We start from the raw sequence: 20,680 nt of genomic DNA, 5'->3' as shown, positions 1-20,680 counted from the left end.
TTCACAAACTAGTAAAAATTTGATTTCGAAATAAAGGGTTTGTGTCGAAAATTGGGGCTTTTCTCTGTAATGATTTTTTATGAACTATGTGGTTATGAATAGTTTTATCATATTGTTTATAGTCGATTTGAGTACAGAATTACTATGTTTCATTGTTGAAAGTGTTAGGTCGATGTTGGGGTGTAGATCGGAGATGTTCATCAATTTTCCGAACATATGGTTGATGTGGTGTGTTTGAAATTTATGTTAATAGACTCTATGTGTTAAGACCTTTGTTTTGTGATTTATATCGTTGAATTTGATTGAAATTTTTGTAGTTTACGCTTTTGGCCAAAGTTTGATCGGTTGTTAGCCGATTTTCGTTCGATCCTTATACGAGAATTGAATTTCTGAATTAGTTTGGTGATGTTAAGGTTGTATTCAAGTTGTTGCAATGATTTTGGACATGATTAAGTCGAATCCTGTAACAATCGTGTTGTTTTGGACGTGTAGGGGGGAGCAGAACGACCATCGGTTTCTGGGCAGCCCTAGATTCTGGCGACCTGTTCTTGGTATGCCGCCTCTGTACTTACCAACCCGATAACTTTTCTTGGAGACCCGGAGTTTAACCCGGTGTTGATCCATTCTCCCTCAAAACGAATTTGTAAAACTGTTTCCGCTAATTTATTTTTAAAAATAAATTAAAATTTATTTTAATATTCCAAAATTTATTTTTTTAATTCAAATAATTTGGTTAATTATTTTAAATAATTAACTAAATTATTTTAATTTCATAAAATATATTCTTTTATTATTTTCAAAAATCATAATTTGATTTAATTATTCATAATTTATTTTGATTAATTAATTATGATTTAATTAATTGATTAATTATTTAATCAGTTAATTTTGTTAAAAATAGTTAAATGAAATATAATTATTTATAATTAAGCCAAATAATATTTTAAGGTTAGTTTGAGCTTTTAAAAAATAGAGAGGTATTTAATAATCAATTAATATTATTATTAATTGAATTATTCTTATTTTGATTCGTAATAAATAGATTGTTGCCCATTTAATACAAAACGAACGCGTCTAGACTCAGAAAAATATTCCGCTTCTATTAAAAATACTTTTGAGACATAGATCTTTTTGTATCGAAAGTTCGCTTGTTTTATAAATGGTTTTGAGTCGCGTATTTATCGAAAAGTCGTATTTATCGAAAATAGAGAGGTAATTAGCCTTTTTGTAATGCAAAACACACCACTGATGGCGTCCCATCTAACTTCTACCACACAGACAGAGAATTCTGACGTCCCCTATATATAGGATTGTTCATCTCAGTCTGAGTAAAATAATATGAAAGGAATATTTCAAAATGAAATGAATAATCAAGGGTTTCTAATAAATGACTCTTTAAAGCAACCCTTGGATCAAAACTGAATATATTTCAAAAGCCGTTATTTCTTAAGAAATGAAATCCATAAAACAAAAATTCTGGCACAAAATGAGCAAGTGGTGTCACCTCACCAATAAAACTATCCACCCCATAAGAAAGGTGGAAAATTCCACTATCACAACTTGGCAAAGCTATCAAAACCTAAAATTAGGCTTCATGATAGCCTCTAACACATTTAAAACACATACGTGATTGAAAATGGGTGTTAAGGAATATATCCTGTAACATATACCTCTTTTTAAGAGATGTCAATATAATATATAGAAAGAAAGGGTATTGTCGAGGTCTTAAAAAATTTCTTCTTTATTGATTCTCTTGATGATTTGTCACCCGCTTTTAAACCCTCTTCTTCTTCACGCCCTAAGGTTATCGATATTCTACTTTGTCATCGCCTCGTAGTAGCCTCAGAAGATTCCACAATAGATGTTTGAAACTGCTAGAAGTTCCATCCAGCTTAGCACAACCTCTCAAATGAACACGCCTTATCTTAACTTACTCGTTGGTACTATAACCAATAGTCCAACACGAGCTCGATATAAGCTCCGGCGTCCTTACATAACTATACACACTCTTACACACTCTCGTTCCTAGTTTAATATAACCTCGGGTCTGATACCAACCTGTAACTTCGAAAAGATGTATACTAGGCCTAATTATACAATAGCACGACTATAATATATATACAAACAATTATATACAATAGAACTTACTCTAGTTCCGCAGACCTTGTACCACCATCTTCCAAAAAATTATTCATTCACTTTCTCGAATTACGCGGCTAAACAGCGTCAGTCAACTTCTCTCCGAAGGTTAGAATTAAAACATGAAATTATGAGCGAAAGAAATGCTCAGGAAGTTCAGTATAACATATATATGGTCTTTTGATATAAAAATCGACATCTGCAATAGAGCACAACATTTAAAATCATAATTGTTGAACCAGAAAATTTAGTTAAGGAATCCAATAATCGTTTCCTCGGTTGTATTCAAAACACTTTTTGATATTTTTGAGCGAAAATGCTTCAGTAATACTTTGAATCCCATTAAGGATAAGAAATTGTAAAATAGTGTTTATAAGAAAATTGTAAACAACAATATGAAACAGTGATTGTGGACTGAATCATAAATTTGTATCCATTTTACTCAAAACCCCAATCATGATATCAATACTCATTTTGATGTCAACGTCAAATTAGATATCAATATTAATCTTAGATGCTCACAACATCACATACTGAAGTCAACATCTATTTTATGATTATAAATAACAGTATCTGCATGAAAATTAAAGCTATCACAAGCTTAACGAGTAAACGATAAGTTTTAGATTGGAATCCTCGTTTGACAGGTGTACTAGCACAACTGATCAGTTCGTGTGATAGCACGAATCATGATTCATAGAAACATGTCTCATTCTAGAAGTACTCAAATAAAAAGGTAATATATCTGCCTAAGGCATAAATTATATTATAATATTTCATATAATACATGGCTCTCGCTGGACCGTCGTCACGGTCTCTTACGCATTCATCCAATCATTAAAAAGAATCATAAAGGAATCGAACCAATTGATATCCTCAAATAATTAACTCCCCACTTCAAATGGTCTGGAGTAACTGCAACAACTGGTGGCGAGATAACTAGAATGATTAGTTATTCGCTAAAAATATAAATAAAATTCAATGTATAGAGTATATCTTGATAGAATAGTTGTTCACTATTTATCTGAAAATAAATTATATTGTAGCAGAATAATTTCTAGAAGAGCACGGTTTCATTAATCCAATGATTATATGCGTAAAATGTATCCCAAAAATCTTTATAACAATTTATTATCCAAATATATAAACATTTGTCTATTCTCAATTTACAATAGCAGAGGGTACTTGCATATCATAAGTAATCATTTTGATATGTAAAATTTTGAACTATTCTAAAATTAGAATAGTGTAGAAAAACTTGCCTTTGATTTTTAGCAGTTAGTCACACTCGCAATAACGACCCACGTCTATAATTAAATGATACACTTTAATTGTCTACACGATAATTATCCGACGAACTGCACGTCAAAACTCTATCGTCTACCCGAACGATAACCACACATAATTATAACAATTAAACACATAAATCTCGAATCACGTAGACACATAACTCACATAGCACGTAATTAGATAATTCACATATCACATAACTCAGTTCGTCAAAAAATAGGTCTCGGTTTCTTTAAATTTGAAATCGGGTTAGAAAATAAAAGAAATATGTCGCCAAGAACATGGACAGCTCTTCCAAGAACAGCCACCATAATCTGGGTTTTTAGAATCCGGCCGACGAGCTCGTAAATTCCGGCCAAAATCCGGCAACTCTTAGGAACTTGTTTATACCATTAACAACAACAACTAATCACCCAGTCGATTTCTCCGACCGAAAACAATCAAAAAAACCGGAAAACTCACCGAATTATCTGACCAAACTCGAAACTCCAGATTTATTAACCAAAATCAACAACCAATATACAAAAACAAAGCCGAGAATATTTACAATCTAATACAATCATTTATAACATCTAATTGCTAACAAACAAGCCGGAAAATTGAAAAATCAAAATGATAAAACCAAGAACTTCGACTTAATCAATTTTGGACTACAACTTATGATTCAATAAAATTAATCGACTCTACTTATCATGTTAAAGCTATTCATATCATCAACACCAATAAAAAATTAACTGAAATCGCAAACCCAAATCTGACGAACAACGAAAATAATGATTTTATAAAACAATCAACCTTTGTTGATGATATCGGTATTAAAAGAACGGTCTTAACAAGACCTTCAATTTGATTACTAGAACATCAATAACGGCCTAGTAAATCTCCCATAAAAGTTGAATTTGTGTGAAGAACAGATTTTCACCCCCATAATATTATCAGATTTTCCTTATAATTATCTGAATAATTTATGATTTTATAAAATTAGAAAAATCAGATTTTTGGCTATTCATAGTAGTAAAAAAATAATACCCCACAAACTAATAAACGGTGTTTGGATCTCGTAATTTAAAATAGACAGCCCGAAAATAATAATTTACGGGGAATAGTTTTAAAAATATTATTTTAAATAAATATAAAATATATATTAAAATTCTACAAAAAATACAAATATTCCAAAAATACGAAAACATAGAATATTCGGAAAAAAATTTATTTTATAAAAATAAAAGTAAAAATTTTGTGAGTTTTGACGTCCCGGTCGGGTCCCGGCCCGATCAATTTTACAAAATCGATATTTTTTAAAATTATCAGTAAACCCTGAAAACACATATGATGGTTGCAAATGCACACAGATCGAGACAAAACGGGTACCACGTAATAAACTTACTTTGACATGCGTCTAAATTGCTTATCATTTCATACAAATGCATTTTTAATATGCAATAATTATCTGAAAAATACTATAATCCATAAGGGACCACAATTACCAAATACCACGTAACATTTATGGCCATACACATTTTAAATAATAATAAACACATAATTATTTACTTAACACGTAACAAAATAGCCGTTAATTACTATATTTAAATATTTTCACAACTCACCCACGACCAAGGTGAACCCGAATAAAATATCAAATATAATTTTAGACGTGGATAAAATTATCCACGCGATCCCTAACTTGTAAAATGACTCAATTTACGGATTTTGATAAGACGGTCGGTTTTTTGATAAATTTTGAAAAGGATTAAAGTAAGTAAATATTTTTACAAAATCACCATGGAGCGATCTTGAACTAATAATTAGCAAATTGGTCCATTTAAAGACACAAACTCATCAAACATGAATAAAATATCCACAATTTTATTTCTTTAATATTAAAAATCACATAAAACACTCAAATAAATATAAATAGTAATTTTTGAAAAACAGTATATTACAGATTGTGTAGTAACTTTTCCATTATTCTAAGTTCATAATAGTTAATTGTTTACATATCCAAATGCTAAGTTTTAAATCTATAGAGTAGAGCTTTGTTGTGTGGTTAGCGAATAACTATTTATGCTAGTTATCTCGCCATCAGTTGTGGTGATTACTCCGGACCACGTAAAAGGATGAGTGGTTCGAATAAGGATGTCGACTGATTCGACTTCTTTAAAAAAATATTTTATTGATTGGATGTTTGCATAAGAAGCCGTGATGGCGGTCCAGTAAAGGGCTATTAGCTATGTATTATATGAAATATTTATAATACCTTGCCAAAGGCCAATGTGTTGCCTTTTATTTGAGTACTCGTGTTTGTGGGGCATGTTTTTTTACGAATCATGACCCGGTGCTATCACACAAACTGATCAGCTGTGATAGTACATCCGTCAATGAAACATTCCAATATAAATACTGTCGTTTACTAATAAAGCTTATGATATTTTTTGTTATTGTTCAGATATTGTTGTTTATCCCTCGTTCTACATATATCACTGTGAGTGTTGTTTTACGGATTGTGATTTCTGTCAAGATTTTAATTATTGTTGAAGCATCTGCTACTTAATTACCAAAATGTTTTAACGAAAAAGTATTACAAATTATCAAAACAACTTTATCTGATAAACCCAGAATTATTTTGAGGCTACTAAATATGGCGTTAATATACTTGCTGAGCATTTCTTTCTATCATACTTGTCTGTTTTAAATTTTACCCTCCAATGAAAGATAGACCGGCGAAGTTTAGTCGCGTAATTCGAGAAAAGTAGAGAAAAAAGCTTTTATGAAGAGAGTTGGTCCAGGGTTTGCAGAGCTAGTGTAAGTTCTGCTATGTAAAGTTGGTTGTATTTATATTATAGTTGTGTTATTGTATAATTGAGCCTAGTTTACTTCATTTCGAAGTTATACTAGTAGGTTTGTTTTGTAGTTTGTAAATTGTTGAAAGAGTTTTAAAAGAAAGTGAAAAATTTGTTTGTGAAATTTGGAATTCTTGTTTCTAGAATTGTAATCTAAAAAGATCTTGGTTGAGTTTGGGGTCGGAAATTATATATTTTAATTGCTGAGCAGTTTCTTGCATTTGTTTATTGTTAAACATGATATTTTTTTATTAAGGTTTTATAGTGACGATCAAATCATCTGACCCCGGATTTGGAGTGTCACAGAAATTTGTACTAACATGAATCGTTAGATTGCTGAAATCACGAAATAAAATATCATTTGCAATTGTTTTCATGAATAATATGAAAAAAAAACGAGACGAAAAAAATCATTTGCAATTATATATTCTATATTTTTTACCTCTTCTTTATATTCAATTTCACAGATTTACCCCTCAATTTCACAGCTACATGTACTCTCAGAGTCCCTAGTCAATATTATATATTCTTCTTACGCCATTATGCAATATATTTTGAAAAGAATAATTTCCCAGCTTCCATTCCAAATTCTTTATTCACACTGTCACGTATTTACTGAGTTATGTATTCGATGACATTGTCTCTGTTGCAAACAAGTAAAATCCAAGAAGCGAGAAGAACATGAAATTGGTTGGTCACGAGTAATTACTACAGAGAGGGGGCTGAGGCCTGAGGGGGCCAAGTTGCATTCAGGAGCTCATCACACCAGAGCACCAAACATGTGACACACCTCTCACATGGAAACAGTTCTGTAACAAGCTACATTACATACATATGTAACATTACATTTCACTACAAAACACACTATTACCTCATGTGATTGATTCCTTATAGCTCACCTTTTTTAAAATTAGTTGAGTTGGGTGCCTCCTTTTTTGATTTATCCTGTTGCTACTTTCTATACTCCACTCCTGATTTTCTATAACAAACTCTACATCAATTCCACTCCTGTCTTATCACACCACCTTCTCCTTCATTTGTTTATAGGTCTGTCTATAGGGTCTGTATATATTCTCGGCGGCTGTCTAAAGACTATGGCTAAGATTGTCTCTTGTAGCTACAAGCTTTTTGATTGAACTAGCCAGAGTTGAAGCTTCTTTGTCCTCCATAAAGTTAAGGGAAAAAAGTGACCATCTTTTCTTGAGAAGACAACTAGTCCTATATGTTTATGTTGCTACTTTTTTCTTGTTTGTTTTTCCCATTCTTCTTCTTTTTTCATTTTTGATATAAAATGTCATGTCTATTTCCACTATTCTTGGTTTTCCCAACCTCCACCAAAACCTGGCCCAAACCAAGTCAGTTGTATGGTTTTTGTCCTTTGCCAACTTTTGTATCTATCTTTCTTGTGAAAATTCAAAACCCATCCTCTTAGAATCTTAATATCTCTATCCCCCACATACCAACCAAGCCATCCCTCTCATTCATTCTTTTTTATCAAATTTTCTTAGCTTCCCTTGTTAATTATACTATCATCATTTAAGATTCACTGCACTTTTGAGTTTTTTGGGTTCTTCTTCCTTAGCCAACAAGGGCCATAGATAGGGGCTTTCAAGAGGTTCTTGATTTTCCTAATGATCAGGCTTTTGTGCATTTTACTTTGCCTCAATCTCACCCTTCTTTTCTCCCAAGCTAAAAATGATACCATTGCTTCTTCAACAACCTCAACCTCAAACTCAAACCCACCTCTATCATCTCCACCACTACCCGAGAATTCGAACTCGAATCCAAACCAGAATCAAACCAAACCGCTTCTAAAACCAAGCATACACATAATTGTGGGTGCAATAATCTCCGCTTTCTCTATCACATTCCTCATATTTCTCTACATCAAACACTGCAAAACCGCAAACAATGCCTACCCCAACACTTCAAGAACCAGCATAGACCCTTACACTCACACTCATCGAAAAAACTCCGGGATCGACCCAAACATCATAGACTTACTCCCAGTCTTTCGTTTCAGCTCACTCAAAGGCCAAAAAGAAGGCCTAGAATGCGCAGTCTGCTTAACAAACTACGAGCCCTCAGAAGTCCTACGATTACTCCCAAAATGCAAACACGCATTCCATGTCGAATGTCTCGACACATGGCTAGACGCTCATTCAACTTGCCCACTTTGTCGACACCGAGTCGAGCCCGAAGACGTTCTTTTACTCAATCAAAGCAAACCCACTTTCCAATCACAAAACCAGCCGCAACTAAGTAATTTACCCAACTTTCAAGAACAAGAACTCGTTGAGGCATTTCATCGAACATCTGGTCGACACTCATCAGCCGGTGAAAAAGTCACCACCAACCCACATGGGCACCTCCAAATCACCGTCCAGAAGCAAATGGGTTGTCGTCTCTCACTCGACAGCTCAATAAAAACCAATCGTTCCAACTCAGTCTCACTCGGATGCTTCGAGAAGCCAAGAAAAGACCAGCTCTTACTCGACACAGCCAAACCAGACCACCGCCTCCACCACCGCATCGTAATCTCATCATCTGACGTCAGGCATCAGAGATGGAGTGACGTCAGGCCGTCGGAATTGCTGTACATAAAGTCGGAGATGTTGATGAGTGAGAGTAGAAGAGTGTCGGCGGCGTCGGAAGGAGGGAGTGGCAAAATGGTAAATAAAGAGAGAAGTGTGTCGGAAATAATAAGCAGGAAGAGGGGTATGAGTAATGAGGTACAACAGCAAAGACAGAGACAGCAAGAAGGTTTCGTTTCAAGGTGGTTGGCTTGGGTTTCTGATGCTACGAATCAGAGTAATAACTATCAGAGTAATATTACTGTTTTGCCCCCACCTGTTTTACACCCCTCTCTTGATCCTTAGCTTTTTTTTACTGCGGTAGTTTTTTTAGCATTAGTTTTATGTTGTGCATGTAGTATTACATAGTACATGGTTATACACAGATTATTGCTATTTTAGTTGAACACTACAATTATTCTTTACTTTTTTTTTTTTGCTAAATAATTATTCTTTACTTTTACTAATAAGCTTATAAACTTGTAGAATATTAGTATTTATTCTTGAATAATTTTTCGATTAAGCGAGAAATGAACTAAGATCTTATAATTACTTGATCTATCTTGTCACGGTTATTTTAGTGAGTATTGATATGTGTTGGTTGATTGTTGATCAACTATCATAATAACTCGTGTGAGTTACAGGCTATTTTCGAGCAATGTTTCGTAACGTATAGGATATAATTTTTGAATTTCAGTTTATGCGGATTTTGTTTAAAAATAAAATTTATTGTCCTTCCTTATTTATTTGAAGTGAACGAGAAAAATGTCACTCAAAATATCTTATACTAAATATTTATTTAGACCGTTGAGTGATGTAATATTGTGTAGTATTTATAGTTTTTCTTTTCAGTATTGGTGTGCACGGGTCGATTTAGATCAATTTTACCGAAAACTGTAATCAAACTGTGTATGTCAGTTCGGTTCAATTTTTTGCTATTAATCGTAACCGAATCACTTGAAACTGTTATTGTCGATTCAGTTAACTATTTGTCGGGTTATTTTTTCAATTTTTATTTTTTAATTAATTAATTAATATAATACTTTGAAATTTTTATGAGTGTCAATCTACTTTTTTTAAGAATTCATCAGCAAAATAATATTATATACTATTTTGCTACTAGTGACATAGTATACGTGAATTTAAGTACTACTGTAGCTATGTAAATGACAATACATAATTGCATTTTTAATTAAAGAATACAATTCATTTTTCAAATTTCAATATAAGTGTAAGTGTCAAATCCTCATTTGTGTATAAATAAATAAACACATATGTAATTATATATATAATATTTAAAAGTAATATGAGTGATTTGGCTTTTCGGTTCGGTTACAGGGGTGAAACCGTAACTGTTAACAAATCGTTCCATCGGTTCGGTTCGGCTATTTTTGGATTTTTGCTTTTTCAGTTTTTTGGTCCTATTTGGATTTTTAATTTTTTTTTACTCACCCCTATTTTTCAGACTTTGATGATTTTAGTAACGGCAAATATTTTGGATATATCTGATTTTTGAGTTAAAGATGTGTCGGTATCAATTGTAATTTGTGTAGTTCCAATATTTATGGGTATAAGATAATTGAAAATTATTGTATTTGTAATCAACAATGTCTCATTTCAACTTCAGTGATATCGTAAGTTTGTTATATTTATGACAGCGACGTGTAAATTACAATATATGCGTGTCAAATGAGATATATGTATTTTAGAATATGATATAGTATTAGCCATGTTGATATATGTTAGACATAGTTTGTTTTTTAGTATATGGATTAATATAACGTTATTTTAATTGTTATCAGACATTTATACGTGAATGATTTCAACCTTTTTTTCCATATACTAATTCGGTAATAATATTTATTTATTTTCAAACCCGAGCCTTTTATATTATTTGATAGGTTTGAGACTACATTGAAAATTTGAAATCAATTGGATTCATAACTTCTGTCGGCACACATCTTGAAAGTTTGGGTGATAAACAGATTTTGTGATGACTTATATCAAATTTGATGTATGTCAAGTCCATTAAATAACTCATCTTTATCCAAGTTAGTAAATTTAATACATATTAGTTATTAAATTGATCTTATAAAAAAATATCAAACACATTTAGTTAATTAGTATAAAACATTCCGTCTCATCGATCAGATGTCTTCGTTAACTCAAAATTCAAATTGACTAAATTTAGGTAGTGAATCGGTTCACATAGTCAAATGACGAATATTTATCAAAAAATGTCAAATTTCAAATTCAAATTAAGTTTAAATATTTCAATTATTAAAAAAAAAATGTGTCAAATTATGATTTCGTATTCAACTGTAATACACCGACTCTTTACAGTTGCGGCCTATATATATAAGTGTGTGTGTGGGGATTTGTAGATTTTAATTTATGTAAAAAAGATTTTAAATATATTTTTAAATATAGAAATTAGTAATGTGTAAGGTAAATAAAATGTCTTAATGTTGAATGACAATGACATATTATATATGTATGTTGATAAACACAAATGAGAATTTGGTGTAGTTGTTTAAAGATACACTGGTGAATGATAAAATTCAGGTGGGAACGTTGCAAAAGCAGGAAATAACATTTGAATAATATTACTTTTTTTGTTTCTGGTATAAAATTTTCACCATTGTCGAATTTCATTGGAATTATATGTTAATGTTGACTTTAATTTCTAAATTCAAATATCGTGAATTGAAAATAAATATTATCGGAGTTACATTTTAATTCTATTAATTATGCACAAGTTACATATTATTGTATTTATTATATTTTTTGGTATTTATTATATTAATTAAACTTTAATAAGGTAGTTTTGTGCTGGGATGGAGATCGTATATTGATTGCCATATATTGTGTGTAGATCACCAAGAAAAATACAGGGTAAAATTAGTTTTAAAAGATATAATTGGAGCTCATTAACATATTCACTCGATATAAATAATTTATGACCTTTTTTATAGTTAAACATATCCATAAATTCACATGACATCATTAAATGTACGCCATCTTATAAAAAAAGCGAGTAAGATATCACCGACAAATATTCGGGTGAAAAACCAAAATATCCACCATTTGGGAAAATTTGTTCAAAATGCTGATTGACGGGGAGTTCCGTACTAAATATCCACCGAACACGCATTGCTTACCTACAGATTTTAATTTTTTTAAATTTGTAAAGAACACGCATTGCAAGAATGCGTGTTTCTTTTTTGATTTTTAGCGAATACGTATCTTCAAGATGCGTATTCTTACTAATTTAAAAAAAAACACGCATTCTTGCAATGCGTGTTCTTTACATTTTTTTAAAAGCCTGAATACGCATGTGTGCAATGCGTAATCTGTGGGTATTTATGGCAGAACTCGCGCACACGGGCATTTTGGGCACTGAAAGCTGAAAAACTGGTGTATTCTAGGCATTCTTTCCAAATATTCTCGGTGTTGTGTATATTTAGAAGAATATTATTTTTAGAGTCAATTTTTTGTTTTCAAAACAATTAAAATATGAAATAACGAAGAATTTATTCCCGCATAAATAATAATAGCAAAAAACATAAAAATACTGTAAGAATATTTTTGTCTTTTTATATTTTTCGGTTCTGTGAATAAAAATTTTGATTTGAAAATAATATTTTTTAATATTATATTTACAACCTTCGATTGTTTAAAAAGTGGCATCATTACTTGACACAAGCACGTGTCACGTTTTGTAGATCGATATAGATTATGATGATTTTGAGTCTTTGACTCAATAAATGGAGATGACCATTTTGATAATAATTTCATGGAAGATATGAGTTCTAGTTCCATGGCACGCAAGCACAATCATGCTCGGAGATAATAATGGCTTGGGGTCAAGTTTCGAAAATAGTAGTTAAAATAAGTAGGGGGGGTTAGTTGAAAATTAGTTTAATTAATAGAAATATTTATATAAAAAATGATACTCTTTTAATAGTTTTATTGTTTCATAAATAAAGTAATCAAGGAAGTAATTGAAATTCAAAGAGTAGCGCATCATTTTAGTCTTAGTTGGGGTTCAAGTTTTGTTCCAGGCTTAGGCTATATTGACGATTGTCGTTTAAAACTGCTGTGCTAATGAGATGACAGTTTGGTAATTTTTTTTAATTTATGCATATTTTGAGATATAATATACAAAAATTTTATTTTTGAGAAGGTTTGATAGTGAAACTGATAGTTACTTCCTAAAAAAAATAAGTATAGCTTTCCATAATGAAAAAAACATTCATATTAGTTTTTTATTTAAATAAAAATATTAAGAAGAAAAGCACACAGTCTAGACTCGAACTCGAACTCACACTAAAACAAAACAACTTGAATAAACACAAATCAATGATACCTGAACCAGCACAACTTCAATGCGAATTGAGTTTCTCCTTGCTACTATAGTCTAACTATAATATCTTAGGTAGTAAAATACTATAAATGTGAAAATTTTACCTAGTATTTTCCATTCAAACACCAAAGACGACTCGCTCCGTGCCAACTTTACATTCAATGATATTGTAAATTGTACTGTGTATTATGTGAACCGCGTTAACCTAACCTTGTTTAACCTTTTTCAAAGAATCACCCTATTCCTCCATATGTTAACCTTTAATTTGTTAATACTTTTTATAGTCTTGTCATCTGGCATGGTTGTTATGTCTTGAAAACTTTCAAGGTCTGTTCTTTCAGTACGTATCGAGTCTTGACATCAGTTCTTAGTCACAATCATATCTTTCAACAATGGCATCAACAAGCAGTATCCTAGAAGCTATGAATAACGTCACACTAGAAGATGAAGAAGATGATGGATTAACATTTCAAGGAGACACTGGAGAAGATCAAACAGATGGACAGGGTGATTACGTTGCTGAACTCTGCTTGGTGGGACGATTTCTATCAGAAGGAGTAATCGATTTTCCCTCAATGCAACAAACTATGGCGGCCTTATGGCGTCCAGAGAAGGGGGTGTACATTAAAGAAGTGGATGTAAACCTTTATGTTTTCCAGTTCTATCATGAGATAGACATAAAAAGGGTCATGGAAGGGAGTCCATGGTCTTTTAATCGCAAAGCTTTGGTTTTTGCAAGAATGAAGGAGGGTGATATACCAAGGGCTATTAGTCTGAACATTATGGATCTCTGGGTTCAGATTCACGACCTTCGTGCATGCTTCGAGACTGAAAATGTGGTAAGAGAAGTAGGAAATTACATTGGCAACTTTGTTGAATCTTGTCCAAGTAACTTTACAGGCGTTTGGCGCGAATATTTAAGAGTTAGAGTTACTATAGACTTGACAAAACCATTGAAATGTCGAATGAAGATCAGGAAAACTGGAAATGATTGGTTTTGGATCATATTCAAATATGAAAACGTTCCCACTTTTTGTTTCATATGTGGAATATTGGGACATGCTGATAAGTTTTGTGGCCGCTTATTTGAAGTTCTAGAGAATGAGATCACCAGGCCTTTTGGATCATGGATGAAAGCACCATTCAGAAAACCAACCAAAATGATAGGAGCAAAATGGATAAGGGATGGAACTGGTGGAAACGGTGGAGTGTATGGCCGGAATTCAGAAGCAGATGGGGGTTGGTACGCTAACGGCAAGGCTAACAATCCTCCACAGCATCAGGACAGAGATAAGGAAAGCGAAAATCAAGGAGAAAAAATAGTAAACACAGATAATCCGGAACAAACAGGCGCTAAAGTTGGTTATTCAAAAGATGATGGAATGAGATCAGGAAATAATCAAACATTCCCTACTCATAAGGGAGTTGCCATAATAGATAACAAAAAAAGGAGGACGGGAGATGATTTAGATTTACTGATGGATGTTAGCAAAAACACAGAGCTGGACTTGGGCTCTGAAGTGGGAGGGGTAGTAAACATGGATCATGACCAACAGAAAAGCCCAATAAAAATTATCGATCCAAAAAACGTGAAGAAGGCGGGCCTCATGAAAGGGGTCCGCCAAGGATTATGAGTTGTTTAAGTTGGAATTGCCATGGGCTTGGGACCCCGTGGGCCTTACAGTTCCTTAAGGAGTTAACTCTCCAAAAGAGCCCAGATTTTATTTTCCTTAGTGAAATTTTATGTAAACATGACAGAGTTGATAAGGTAAGAAATTTGTTAGGTTTTGAAGGGGCCTTCACAGTAGAACCTGTTGGCCGAAGTGGGGGAATATCTTTGTTGTGGCGGAATAAACAGGAAATTACCATAAAGTCGTTTAGTAAAAATCACATTGACACTGTGGTTGAGCCTCAGGGAGGAATCAAGTATAGGCTCACTGGCATGTATGGGGAACCAGATCACAACATAAGAATAGAAACTTGGGATTTAATTCGTAATCTTATTAGCACTGTATTCATGCCTTGGGTAATCATTGGAGATTTGAACAACATAGTAAGGCAAACTGATAAGAATGGAGGTCGTCCGTACCCGTCTTGGCTTGTGGAGGGTTTCAACAACTGCATTACAGAGTGTGGTTTGCATGACTTAGATTTGGAAGTATATCCGTTCACGTGGGAAAGGGGTTATGGTACTAAAGATTGGATATAAATTCGTCTTGATAGAGCTTTGGTGATAAGTAGTTTTGTTCAGATTTACCCGGAAGTAAAGTTGATTAATTTAAAAATATCGACTTCTGATCATAGCCCTATTCTGCTGCAACCTTATACTCGCTCTCATACAATTCAAAATAGCAGTTTTCAGTTTGAAAATTCCTGGCTAAGAGATCCAATGTGCGGAAAAATCGTAGAGGAAGCCTGGGAGTTGTCTCGTGATAAACCTCTGACAGAAAAAATCAGTTTCACTGCTGTTATGTTAGGTAAGTGGGGGAAAGAAGTTTCAAGCTGCTTCAGGAATAAAATTCAGTGTTGCAAGAAGATAATGCAGCGAACGAAAGGGAGGAACGCGAAGAAATTGATGGAGCTGTATAATGAACAGGAAGTGTTCTGGCGGCAGAGATGTAAACAACTATGGCTCCGTGAAGGGGATTGTAATTGCAAGTTCTTCCATGCTGCAACGAAGGTTAGACGCAAAATTAATAAAATCGACAATCTGAAGGATGATAATGGCATAGAGGTTGGCCGGGGTACAGGTATGGAGGAAACCATGATTAGCTATTTTTCAAATTTGTTTGCAGTCACGGATACAGAGTTTACCAGTGTGATAAATACGGTGGATAGTCGTGTTAGTTCAATTCAGAACTGAAGTATGTTAGTCCCAGTTCATCACAAAGAAGTCAAGATGGCATTGTTTGTAATGCATCCAGACAAATCTCCTGGGCCGGACGGTATGAGCCCAGGATTTTTTCAAAAGTAGTGGAAAACGGTGGGTGAAGACATTGTGAGGTTAGTTCAGAATTTTTTCACTACGGGCAAATTCGAGGATCAAGTCACATACACTAAATAGCGATGATACCAAAGAAGCAGAATCCTGTATCCATGGCCGACTTGAGGCCAATTGCCCTTTGTAACGTGGTGTACAAGATAGTCTCCAAAGTTCTAGCGAACAGATTAAAACATATCTTAAACGGAGTAATTTCTGAATCTCAAAGTGCTTTCATCCCTGGGAGGTGGATCTTTGATAATATAATGATTTCTTATGAAGTCATGCACTATTTAAAGAGAAAAGTCGCAGGGAAAACAGGTTGGATGGCTCTAAAATTAGATATGAGCAAAGCCTACGATCGGGTAGAATGAGATTTTTTGTATGCAATGTTGACAAAACTGGGGTTTGAAGACCACTTGATTCAATTATTTATGGAGTGTGTTCAGACAGTGAGGTACAAAATAACTTATTCAGGAAGAGAGGTTGGTGCAGTTACTCCGAGTCGGGGAATCAGACAAGGTGATCCCCACTCTTCTTACTTGTTTTTGGTTTGTATGGAGGGCTTAACAGCTTTAATTCAGGACCATGCTCGTAGAAAGCTTTTGACAGGCATCAAAGTGGGTAGAGGAGCACCTGTTTTAACTCACATGTTCTTTGCAGACGATTCGTATGTTTTCTGCACAGCTAACGGAGACACTGTAGAGGAGATTCTTAACGTGCTTCAGGTGTATGAAAAGGCCTCAGGTCAAAAGATTAATAGATCGAAATCATCAGTGGTATTCAGCTGCAATACTATTCGAGATATTAAGGAGTCAGTTTGCAACACTCTTGGTTTTCAGGAAGCAGACGAGGGTACGACCTATCTAGGTCTTCCCAACATGGTAGGAAGGAAGAAGAACGCTATCTTTGGTTATATTAAAAGCCAAATGCAGGAAAGGATTGAAGGATGGGATAAAAAGCAGTTATCGTAGGGTGGAAAAGAACTTCTCATCAAAACGGTATCACATGCCCAGCCAACCTACGCAATGAGCATTTTTCTTTTGCCAAAGCAGTTGTGTAATGAAATGGAAAATATAATGTGCAGGTATTGGTGGAGGGCATCGTCAAAGAAACCTAAAAGCATACACTGGATGTCATGGGATCGCTTGTGTGCTAAAAAATCAGAAGGTGGTACGAGGTTTAGAAAACTTCATGATTTTAATGTAGCCCTTCTTGGGAAACAGGGGTGGAGATTGATAACAAATCAAGAAAGCATGGTAAGCAGGGTTTACAAGGCAAGATACTACCCAGAGGGGGATTTTCTGTCAGCAAAACTGGGAAGCAATCCTAGGTACGTATGGCGTAGTGTTCTCGAAGCTCAAAATTTGCTAAAGGCTGGGGCTTCAAAAAGAGTGGGGAATGGTTTAAGTACAGACATAATGAAGGATCTGTGTTTGGCGTGTGATATCGATCATTATATTCATACAGACCACGACGCAATAAAGGGTCAAATGGTGTCCTGTTTAATGTCAACAACAAATGAAGACTGTGATGATGATCTAGTGTGGGACAACTTCAATGAAAGGGATACCAGTTTAATCCTATCTACCCCCATTAGACGCTCAGAAAGAGATATTTGGTTTTGGAGGAAAGAGAGATTAGGTCACTACACAGTAAAGAGTGCATATGCTGTGCTAAGGGATCTTGCAAGTGGGAACAATATAGGGAGGAACTCGATCAGCTTGAATAAATTGTGGAACCAAAAAATGCCCTTGAAAGTCAAGTATTTCATTTGGAGAGTAGTTAGGGGATGTCTCCCTACAAAAGACTTGTTGAGAAGCAAAAAAGTTGATGTGATCAGCACTTGCCCGGTCTGTAATATTTATGATGAGAAAACATTTCATATTCTAGTCACCTGCCCGGTTGCAGCTTAATGTTGGCAGCATTTTGGTTACAACTACGGTGTGGTAGTAGATCTGCAGATAGACAGCTGGCTACAGGATACTATGCAGCAAGGGATGAGTGGTATGACTCATAAAATCTTTATGATTGCTTGGTCCATTTGAAAGAACAGAAACGAAGTGGTGTGGCAACAGAAAGGAAGGGAGTCTAAAGATATAGTAGCATCAGCATTACAGGTCCTTAACAACTGGGAGAGTGCGCAAGACAGATCATTCGACAACTCTTTTGGGTTTATAATCCAAACGGATGGCGACACGCACTGGCAACAATCACAGATAGGGATAGTTAAGATAAATACTGATGTGACATTGCTTGAAGAATCTCATTCCTATAACCATGCAATGGTGGCTCGTAATCATGAAGGTACACTTCTGGAAGCTAAGTCGAGCTGCAAACATGGAAGAATTCATCCAGAGCTTGTAGAGTCCATTGGTATTAGGGAAGCCTTGAGTTGGATAAAGACCAAGGATTGGCAGGAGGTCATAGTTGAGTCGGATTGTCTTGGAGCAATTCAGGCCATAAGGTGTTCATCAGTTAACTTCTCTTACCTTGGGAGAGTTATTGATGAATGCAAAAAGCTTCTGGTTGACGTAGAGTCCCGTAACGTGACTCTAAAATTTGTTAAACGGTCCGCGAATTCGGTAGCTCTCTACCTAGCGAAATACTCTAGTTTTATAGCTGATCGTACTTGGGAGTTGGTAGATATCCACTCTGATTTTCTAAATGTATTGTTGAAGGATTTGAATCATTAATAAAATTCTTCTTTTCTGGCAAAAAAAAAAAAAGAAACCTAGCGGAGCACGTATGGTAAAATATATAATATTTATATGTTAATTCTGATTATTATAAATTTCAAAGTAATAATATCTTTTAATTAGATTTTCAAGTAGATAAATTTTATAGGTGTGTTTTAACAAAGAGCTAAATATATTTAATTCATAATAGACATGTAAATAAAAAAACATTTATAGCGTTAAGTTCATTAATTTCAAAAAATATTTATTATGTTATTTATTATTATTTTCAATTTATGTTTTCTATTAAAAAATATTAGATAAACGATGATATTGGAAATGGTAAAATCAGTATGTGCATCGCATCTATGCATCATATATTATTATATACCATTATAAGCAAAATCATATTTAGTTTAGTCGGTTGGTTATCCCCTTATTTTGGTTATTAAAAATAAAAATAAATAAAGTTACACATATGCTAAACTACTAAATTGCTAAATTACTAGATATAATCTCCTTATCCCACTAAACTACCAACCAAAACTTATTACATTCATAGCTCCTTCCTAATCCTTAGAGACAACTGGTAAACTTGTTAATCCAAATAATATCACCACCAGAACTTGCAATGCTTATAACTCGTTCTAATCGCAGTCTTTGATATGTCATCAGGCTGGATCTTAAGTCAACTTCGAGAAATAACACGCTCCTTAAATTAGGTCATATAAGTAATCAGTTTTATATATAGGGGTTAATTATTCTTATTCGTCATGTCGTTAAACTTCCGATAATCGGTACATAATCTCATAATTTCATCCTTCTATTTTCATAATATCACTAGTGCACCCCGTGAGGATATACTTAGTCTAATCACCCCATCCAATAACTGTTGACTAACTAATTCCTTCATTCCCGCTGACGTGGACCAACACCACATTCATATAACACCCCACGTTTGGAAACCTAGCAGAGCGTATAGTAAATTATATAATATTTATATGTTAATTCTGATTATTATGGTTTTCAAAGTAATAATATCTTTTAATTAGAGATTCAAGTAGATAAATTTTTATAGTTCCAACATAATCCTTTTATTATTTTTATTATCAATGTATAATTATTATATATTTATATAAAATATAATAAAATTAATATATAATTGAATAGATAAAATTTAAAATTTATTTAAATATTAACGGAACTCATGAATTGCATGAGATTTAAGGCATTAAAGATAATTACCAATTCAAATACTAAGTAGCCAACATATGTATCGTAACACCGACCAATGGGATTGAAATTGGTCATTTAAAGCCAGAGTAAAAAAAAACTTTAAAAACGCTGAACTATAAAAACATGAAGATTACATCACAAAATATATTATAATATGTTACCTACGATAATCTTTTGTAATTTTTAAAATTTAAATTATAAAGATAATTATTGCATTCACATTAAAAAATATTTATACTCATGTAAGTATTTAAGTTACGTGAGTACATGCATAAAAGTATCAAACCCTTAAACCAAAGTAGATTTACTTAATTTTATGCTTGAAAAGATTACAAACTAATTAAAAAGTTAATTATTGCATGCTCTTTCTTTAAAATAATAAAAATTAAGACAATAAAATAACGATCAATTACATAAATTATTTTTAAAAATATTTAATAAAAAAGTGCAGACCGAATATTTAGTCCGTGTTTTACATAAATACCACTACTTTAGATTTCAGTAGGAGTTTGTCATATATGCTACACCTCAGACAAGTCTCACCTATATTTATTTAAAGAGAATTAAGATAAAGTATA

The 20,680-nt window shown here is 33.4% G+C and overlaps 4 protein-coding genes across 4 annotated transcripts; all 4 read left to right on the top strand.

Annotated features, from left to right (window-relative positions):
• The first annotated feature begins 7,186 nt into the window (after positions 1 to 7,186).
• On the top strand, positions 7,187 to 9,267 carry LOC141692977 (RING-H2 finger protein ATL43-like). Its single transcript, XM_074497948.1, has one exon. The coding sequence runs from the start codon at positions 7,901 to 7,903 to the stop codon at positions 9,146 to 9,148; it is 1,248 nt and encodes a 415-aa protein (XP_074354049.1). The 5' UTR covers positions 7,187 to 7,900; the 3' UTR covers positions 9,149 to 9,267.
• A 5,571-nt stretch (positions 9,268 to 14,838) lies between these two features.
• Positions 14,839 to 15,417, top strand: LOC141692048 (uncharacterized). Its single transcript, XM_074496791.1, has one exon. The coding sequence runs from the start codon at positions 14,839 to 14,841 to the stop codon at positions 15,415 to 15,417; it is 579 nt and encodes a 192-aa protein (XP_074352892.1).
• Positions 15,418 to 15,597: 180 nt separating this feature from the next.
• On the top strand, positions 15,598 to 16,071 carry LOC141692047 (uncharacterized). The gene has a single exon (XM_074496790.1). The coding sequence runs from the start codon at positions 15,598 to 15,600 to the stop codon at positions 16,069 to 16,071; it is 474 nt and encodes a 157-aa protein (XP_074352891.1).
• A 203-nt stretch (positions 16,072 to 16,274) lies between these two features.
• On the top strand, positions 16,275 to 18,884 carry LOC141692045 (uncharacterized). Its single transcript, XM_074496789.1, has 5 exons — positions 16,275 to 16,509; positions 16,666 to 17,158; positions 17,276 to 17,969; positions 18,082 to 18,132; positions 18,240 to 18,884. The coding sequence occupies exons 1-5, from the start codon at positions 16,275 to 16,277 to the stop codon at positions 18,882 to 18,884; spliced, it is 2,118 nt and encodes a 705-aa protein (XP_074352890.1).
• Positions 18,885 to 20,680: the final 1,796 nt, after the last annotated feature.

Source organism: Apium graveolens, chromosome 10 (genome assembly GCF_009905375.1).
Source record: "Apium graveolens cultivar Ventura chromosome 10, ASM990537v1, whole genome shotgun sequence".
Taxonomy (NCBI): Eukaryota; Viridiplantae; Streptophyta; class Magnoliopsida; order Apiales; family Apiaceae; genus Apium; species Apium graveolens.
This window is presented reverse-complemented; position numbering and strand designations above follow the sequence as displayed.

Excerpts from the sequence above, each read along its gene's own strand:
- LOC141692977 (XM_074497948.1), top strand. The coding sequence starts at position 7,901 with ATGATCAGGCTTTTGTGCATTTTACTTTGCCTCAATCTCACCCTTCTT.
- LOC141692048 (XM_074496791.1), top strand. The coding sequence starts at position 14,839 with ATGAGTTGTTTAAGTTGGAATTGCCATGGGCTTGGGACCCCGTGGGCC.
- LOC141692047 (XM_074496790.1), top strand. The coding sequence starts at position 15,598 with ATGTGCGGAAAAATCGTAGAGGAAGCCTGGGAGTTGTCTCGTGATAAA.
- LOC141692045 (XM_074496789.1), top strand. The coding sequence starts at position 16,275 with ATGATACCAAAGAAGCAGAATCCTGTATCCATGGCCGACTTGAGGCCA. Across the intron at positions 17,159-17,275 it reads TGGGATAAAAAGCAGTTATC|GTATTGGTGGAGGGCATCGT; the intron begins GTAGGGTGGAAA and ends TATAATGTGCAG. Across the intron at positions 17,970-18,081 it reads TCAAGTATTTCATTTGGAGA|TCACCTGCCCGGTTGCAGCT; the intron begins GTAGTTAGGGGA and ends TTCATATTCTAG.